General features: G+C 43.4%; 1 protein-coding gene across 2 annotated transcripts in view; it reads left to right on the forward strand.

The window, feature by feature from the left end:
- The first annotated feature begins 2,932 nt into the window (after window positions 1-2,932).
- The window catches only part of NUP54 (nucleoporin 54), a 10,809-nt gene continuing 5,843 nt past the window's right edge, over window positions 2,933-7,898 (forward strand). For both annotated transcript variants that reach the window (XR_002086321.1, XM_019474492.1), the window contains exons 1-3: window positions 2,933-4,067; window positions 4,200-4,334; window positions 5,057-5,286. Coding sequence is in view for 1 of the 2 variants with exons in the window: in XM_019474492.1 (XP_019330037.1) it covers window positions 3,926-4,067; window positions 4,200-4,334; window positions 5,057-5,286 (507 nt within the window). In the remaining variant the exon portion in view is untranslated. The remainder of the gene's footprint in view (window positions 4,068-4,199; window positions 4,335-5,056; window positions 5,287-7,898) is intronic.

Raw genomic sequence — 7,898 nt, forward strand, 5'->3', positions numbered from 1 at the left:
CCCGGAGCGCGGCGGGCGCGGCCGTGCGGAGCCGGTTTCGGCAAGGCCGGGCGTTAGCCGTCTCCTCTCGCCTCTCCGCGGCGGAGCCGGTGAGATGCGAGCTCCCCCGCTGCTTTCTCCCGCCCGCTCTCGGTCACCCCACCGCACCGGCCGGGTTCTGTTCGGGTCTTTCCCTCCTCCCGCACGAACGGCTCCTGCGCAGCGGCGGCGGGTCCGTCTCGGGAGGCGTCCGGGGCTTGGTCCTGCCGAGTCAGTCGTTCGTAGGGCGCTTGTGACGTGGTGACGGACGGTTAATGCTGCCAGGTCGCTGGGATCAGCGCTCTTGATGGCGGTGGTGCGCCTGTTGGGGTGAGATGCTCTTGGAAGTTAACCTTCGAGCAATGTGAAAGGCAGCGTTTGGCTTGTAAAGGAAGATGGGCTTTTCCCCGCTTGTTTTGCCGCTGTCAGTTGACTGTCAGGCTTGGTGAAATGTAAGCCAGAGCCTTCCTTACTCTCACTTAGTAAAATAATTCTTCGCTGGCTCTTAGAGTAGACCCTCTGAATCAGTCTTTCGGACAGGGCTCATCTTCACTGCGGTTAGCCTGGGCTCTACCGTGTGGGCTTTCGCTCCGACTCTGGCTGTCTTAGACACAGACTTTCTGGCCCCATCTTAAAGTAAAAGATCATCTTGTACTGCTTGTACGCTGTCACAAGGTTTATTGTGGTCGCAGACCAATATTAGAAGGAATTCTGGGATCGAACCCCAGGACTTCCCGTTGTCTGTCTGTCTGTCTAGCATGAACTTCTCAGCTACTTCTGGGGAGGGAATCGGGGAGCCGCTGTATTAGCCCACTTTTCTTAGCGCTGAAAAACCTGCATGCATTGGGTAAGTCAGCAGCAAGCGCTGGAGCGCACAGGTTTTGCGAATATAACTTGAGTAAGTCCGCCCTGGAGTATTTGAGGCACGCACGGTGCCTCAGCTGCCGGAGTTGTATTTTGTGGTTATTCTGCTATCGCTGCTCATATGTGGGTATGGTATTAGCACGAAGATGGTTTATTCTTGCTTTCCTGATGATAGCTTATGAAATAACTATGCCACTATCGGTTACACTAGTACAGACGCAGCTGTATCGAGCCATCTTAGGCAGTTAAAAATTACTCTTAACGGGAATGCTGAATCACATGGATATTCTCATGTATAGCTTTGAAATAAGATGGGGAAAACGTTAGCTGCTTTATATGCAATATAGTTGAAAAATAACATGCTTACAGCAGTGACGTAGGGAGAGTGGGTTATACAGAAAGCTTTTAACTGTCCTCCTTGTGTTCAATAAATAATGTTTAATGCCAGTCAATATCGTACTCTTGTTTTTGACTATGCCTGTCTTGTCCGTGGTGATGGAAAAATATTTTAGCTTTTCTTTCCTGAATCTACCTTTTACTTAGAACTAATGTTACCTTGCTCTTTTTCTGCTTCCCGCTTGTCAGGATTTGGTGGGCTTGAGACTACAAACTCCACTGCCAGTGGGTTTAATTTTGGGGGTTTCGGATTAACTGCTAATCCTGCAGTGAATTTTAATATTGGGAATTTCGGTGTTTCTACTACCTCAACTCCACCATTCAATTTTGGTAACAGTCTGGCAAGTGCAGGTAGATAATGCATAAATACTTATTCTGTAATAAATGTTAACAGCAGGGGTCCAAGAATTACATTCCGAACTGAGAATCTGTATTTAGTACTAATCTTAGTATCCAGTGAAGGCTGGAGATAAAAGCTCTGAAAGTGGAACGGGTTTGAGAGCCGTAGGCTTATAGGGGTTTTTGCCTATTAAATTCTCAAGAAATAGCTGTTGAGGAAAAATAACCATGTACCAAATACTCAGTCTCTGAAAAGGAAATGAATTGTGGTAACCTACCAGTCTGACCCGGTCTAAAATTGAGCCTCGATTACCTAGCAAAATTCTCCGTTCAGATCCAGGCAATCACGAACAGTTGCAGAGCTGGTCCCTAACGTCACGTTTCCTGACATGAGATTCTTGGACTACTGCAGTCATGTTTTTCATCTTCCCCTGTGTCTCCTCATTGGCCTTCCGTTGGCTGTCATGAATGCACTACACCTCGATAGTTTCTGTGGAGAAACAAATTTTATACGATCAGCACAAAATGAACAGCCCTCGCTGTGATCTCTGTTTCCTAAAGACCGTTCTGCACCCTGGCATAGCACGCGTCCCAGGCTCTCGTTAAGAGATTCTCTGTGCTTCTGGGAGGGTCTTGTGCGTGATGTGTGCGCTGGGTGTTGATTAAGAAAACGGTTCACGGCCCCATGGAGATCCATCAGTTCTGACTCATCAGCTGATACAATTGCAAGTTAAATCTCTTCCATTTCATCTAAAAATGCTTAACTGTATGGATTTCTAATGCTTTTAACTCGTGTAGAATTAGCCCGTGGGGTCTCGTTGCCGCTGCTCGTATAGGAATTACATTCATTCCACAGTGTCATTGCTCCCTGTGTTAGCGTACTCTTACCTGTTTTGTGCACTCAAGGGGTCTGATTTTGTTTTTATTTGGTATGAACACTATTGGACTGTACTTCTTTAGCTGAATTTGAACTACTCCAGAAGAGAACTTGCATACTTAATTTTGTTTAGCAGTTTGCGCTCTTGGATCCTTTTTCAAGAAAGGAGGACTAAATTTGCTGTGAGTACAAAACCAGCTAAAAATGGTGTCATCTGATGGTACTCCCACTAGGGTTTCTCACTAGCTGGTAGGACTGAAACTTGAACATTACAAGGAACAACTTATTATATCCACTCGCATTAAGATGTTTGCTGAATGAAAATAAAATGTGATTGCATGTCAACTTTGGTTTAAGCTTTTTATTTTGTATGTATACAAGAGGACAGTAAGTGTAGTAGGTCTAAAAAGACTTTTTTTTTTTTTTTTTTTTGCTATTGACCTGTGAGTGGCAGCATCTTTTTGCAAATACTTCGTAGCAGACTGTCTTTCTTCATTTGAATACATGTAAAAACAGCTTGAAACGGGGAAACTTTGCTCTCCAGGGCTAGTCAGATGTCCACAGGCTGCACCTCGGGCCGATGGCGCTTTTGCACCACCGTAGCAAAGAGGTGGTGTGGTGGCATCCAGCACTTGTGCAGTCTCATGCGCTGGGAGGCTGTCTGGGCCAGTAGCACCGGTCTCGGCACAGCCACCCTGTATCGGGGCACATCTTCTGAGGGGGCAAATGGGAAGATGGGGTTCTTGGGGCTTTCACTGGCACAGTGGAGCTCAGGCCCTCCCTTAGGTCTCCTCCTGCTAGCCAGTGACTGGTTTTCCTGCAGATCTGTGGAAGGCTGATGGCTTTTGCATCCGTCTTCCTCTGATAGTGGTTGAACCTCAAAATGAGATTTAATGGGGATGATGACAGGGAAACTAGGCTTAAAAAAAAAAAAAAAGACCTTGTAGAATTTTACCTGTGTGTAGAAAGAAATCGTTGCTGTGACAGCATTCCCATGTCAGCACAGCAATTGTGTGCACCCTAGCCTCAAGCTTTACTTGATTTGTTTCTATTTTTGCTCTGAAGAGGTTAGGAATGTTTAAAAAGCTTACAAAACATCAGATGGTTTATTAAACACTTAGCAACGATATTGACTAGAAGTATTCCTGAGAATGAATCTAAGAAATACTATTACTAGTTGTGTCTGTCATGAAGGAAAGCACATCCTGCTGGTAAAGGAGCAGGATGTTAGTTAACTGCTGCTTTTTTATTTGCTTTCTTGACACACCATAGACGTATTGGCTTTCTGGTTCATGTTTTCTCCCCCATTTCCTCAGACAATGAACTCGATACCCATGATCAATGTGAACTACATGCTTGTAACATAATACATCCATCTGTCAACATCTCTTCTCATAACACCCCTTGAAGCGTGCGGTTTATCGTCATGTTATGCACGGCTGCCACTCACAATGTGCTGTCTGCCTTACTTGCAAACTTTGTTTGTTAGGTGCGTTTGGAGGATTTGGGACAACTACCACCACTGCGGGACCAGCATTTAGTTTCTCTGCTCCCAGCAATACAGGCACCAGCGGTAAGAGAGCACAAATCTGAAAGTATTTGCTTTAGAATGAACAGTAGGGCATCAGCCCTTCACAATAACGTTTTGCATTTCACAGGTACTATTCTCTTGTTTTTCTCAATAGCGTTTTGCTTATTTCCCCAGGACTCTTTGGTGGTACCCAGAACAAAGGCTTTGGATTTGGTACTAGTTTTGGCACAGGAACTGGAACTGGCTTGGGTAGTGGGTTGGGAACTGGGCTAGGCTTCGGAGGCTTCGGTACGCAGCAGCAACAGACCAGTAAGTATGGCCTTCTCTTGATTTACCCCTTCCTTAGCAACGAAAGCGTAAGACTGCAACAGGCGCGCAAGTAGTAGGACAGAAGTATATTATAAAAGGAGGCTGTTACACTTATCTCCTGATTGATGGAGACTTCTCAGAAATTTGGCTTTTGAAATGCCTACGGTTGCAGCCCTTGCCTTTTTCTTAAACTAGAGCTCAAGCAAGTTTCTGAGCTTCACCCTTGAGTTCCCAACAACAATATTCACCCCTTTGGTTTGGCAATGGTAGAAACAGTAGTTACAGAATTGATGTTGGCAGTCATGGCATTACTAGAAAGGGGAGAAGAAGAGTCTTGAGTTTAGTTTAAATGCGAGTTGGATAATGACCAGCTGCAGGCTCTGAGTCCACTGAATTTATAATAACAAATCTACCCTTCAGATTTAGATATCGAAGGTGCCAGATGATGTCATGGGTGAATATAGACGTCTCATTTAAAGAAAAAAGAATAAATCTTTTCTTCTAACTCTGCATCCAGGAACTTCTGTTGCTGATGAAGATTGGGTGTAAAAAGACGCTTTTAAAAAACATTATCTGATAGTGAGTTATTTATTCTGTGCTTTATTTTGCTTCTCAAAATGTGAAAAGACGTGATACCAATGATGCGCAGATGGTATGTGTTAGCAAGCAAGTCTGTCTTGGTTGGTAAAAGGAGTTCATTTGTTTTTCTTCATCCAACACAGCATTAGGAAGCGGCTTGTTCAGCCAGCCTGCTCAGACACCTGCCCAGTCGAACCAGCTCATCAATACTACCAGTGCCCTCTCGGCTCCGACACTCTTAGGAGATGAGAGAGATGCTATTTTGGCAAAATGGAACCAGCTTCAGGCCTTCTGGGGAACAGGCAAAGGTTACTTCAACAATAACATCGCTCCAGTGGAGTTCACGCAGGAAAACCCCTTTTGCAGGTTTAAGGTATGGAATTGTTCAACTGCCCGCAAACAGTTCTGAAGCAGTTACTCTGCTTGCCCGGAGTCTGGGTGTCTCGTGAGCGTTAAATCAGATTTTGTTACTGTTATGAGTTTTCTGAAACAGTATTTTTCCAGGTAATGTACACAACTCTGATGCATGCTAATTAAAAGGTTTGAAGATTTATAGATGCTGGAAATCTGGGTGTTGTTGAGGTACTAGATAATGAGTGCGTATGTGGATGATGAAACTAACCTTTTTCTATGATAGCGTTCAGATTGGTGCATGTGTGGTTGGAGCAGATCTCTGGAAATTAATTTTAATGTGTATTTGTTTAGGTTACAATATTAGAGAAACTATTTAAAATAACCTTCACATCTGAAAGAAACTTAGCATCTGGAATAAGAACTTCACGGTCTTTCTTCATCGCTTTGCCTACATTAGAAAACCCCTCTGTGAACCTGGCCCATGCATACCGTTTTAAATACAGCAGCCTTCAGCTTTCTTCTGCCTTTATCCTTGCCAGTGCTAAAGCTGACTCCATTCCTTGTACTAGATCATCACCAGTTCCAGATCTTGCTTCTCATGTCAACAAGGAATATGTAGCTCTTCATCCTCCGTAAATCTTGTGCCTGCTGACTTTCTTGCTAAGCTTCAGACTTGGAAGTAGATTTGGGTCAGGCATGGTGATACCCTCCTTTGCCAAGCTGATTCTTTGAAGTGCAAATTTTCTAACCTGAATGTAGGTTAATACCTAATTATGACTAGTTTTGATTATGCACATCATGACGCTTTTATAAAATCTTTGCAGCAGCCGAGTGCCTGCATAACCAATGTTTGGCTTCTGTTGCATTACCTTTTTAGGTGTTACCTTGAATATTTTGTTGATAATGCATCTGAAAGCTTACTTTCTTGTAAGTTGTTGCCTGAAGTGGCTTTAGAGTTTTCTGGGCTTTGAAAAATTGCCAAGTATAACTTGTGTGATACAAAATTGGTTATTTTAGAGCTTCATTTACCAGAAGGAGAAGTTTTCTTTTCAAGTTAGACAGTGCCACGTACGAGGTTTACTTTTGTCCCTATGACTTGAGTATTACTAATGCCATTATGGATTCACATACCTTAAGTGAAATAGTGAAAAGTTCGATGTATGCTAGCAATGGCAGATGCCTAAGGAAAATAGTGGAGAAGTTGGTAGCAAAGGTATCGGAGCAAAGCGTCATAAGCTACTTTGGTTTATTGCCTCTGTAAGCATCAGGCATCTGATAAGAATGAAGCATTACCCGAAGGGTTTCACAGGTGTTCAGGGAATCCACTTGTACACAATTCCAGCTCTAGAACAAATGAGAAGCATGCAGCTCTTAACCAAGAAAAGTGTGCTTCAGAGGTATGTGATACAGGCCGTCATTTGAAGGACCACAACGGAGTAAAAAATCCGTTATAGTTTGAAAATACTTAATTGCATACAGAAATTGTGAAAGATTTATTTATTTTAAACAGAAATACCAGAGGAGTCATGTGCCTGTGGTCTTAGTACTACTTTGCACATAATGAGATTTAGTCGTCTGTGTACTGGCAAGTCTTTCCCCACAGTGTGGGCCTCTTTCACAACTATGAAAGTGAAAGGGGTGTGCTTAAAACCAAATTCTTCCTTAGCTGTCACCGTTGTGCTCCATGACAGGACGGCCCAACCGAAGAAGGCTGATTCCACGAGGCTTACCATCGCAGGGAATTACCCTCTGCTGACAAAGACCAGGCTCTTGGGCACATCCCCAACTCATTTCTCTCTTCAGCTGAACTTGCACAAGGGGAAGGGAGCAAGTCACCCACCCACATGCAGTGTCAGGGCCTTAAAAAGCACCCGCTGTCCAACATGTCACCGGTGATATGTTGGTGTGACAGTTCATAGGCAAGATGAGATGAGAACTGCCGCTCTGCTTTTGCTTATAACGAGTTAACAGTTTAGGTCTTCCTTACAAGTCATGTGGAGTTTATGCTGGAGCTGACAGGGTTGTTTTTGAAACAGGGAAAGCACGCTGTTACTTAGCACAGATGGCAACACGTGTTCCTGTATTAGATTATGATGTTGAATTAAACACCTAACCTTACTACAGCTTTATCGCAGCAACAATAAAGATAATATTAAACTTCATAAGCAATTGCACAAAGAACCCATGACACTTGCTAACACAAGGAAAATTGGCTGTCCCAAATTCTTGTGTGAGAACCTTACTTGCTGCATGTCTCAGCTAGTAGAAATATTCTGCGTCCATATTTTGACTTGTACTGCCACGCAAACTGTTCGGATCTACAGTAGGAAAACGCTAAGAAATCCATAAAGGTTTATGGTTGGCTTATCTTTCGATTGGGTTATGTCAGTAACTGTTTTTCATTCAGACATCTGGACATGTAATGTTGTAAAACTCTTCTGGAACTCTAGTAATTTTTCTGTATTCAAGTCTGGTCCTCTGGTTCCTTTTGCAACTTAGATAAAGTGTAAATTTGTAAAATGTTCCTGATTGATATCAGCTCTGAAGTAGCATAAATACCCTGCTGAGCTGGCATCTCCCAATCCATGGCGCTTTTTTTTTTTTTTTTTTTTTTTTTTTTTTATTAGGGTG

The sequence above is a fragment of the Aptenodytes forsteri genome, unplaced genomic scaffold (assembly GCF_000699145.1).
Source record: "Aptenodytes forsteri isolate BGI_AS27 unplaced genomic scaffold, ASM69914v1 Scaffold221, whole genome shotgun sequence".
NCBI classification, from domain to species: Eukaryota; Metazoa; Chordata; class Aves; order Sphenisciformes; family Spheniscidae; genus Aptenodytes; species Aptenodytes forsteri.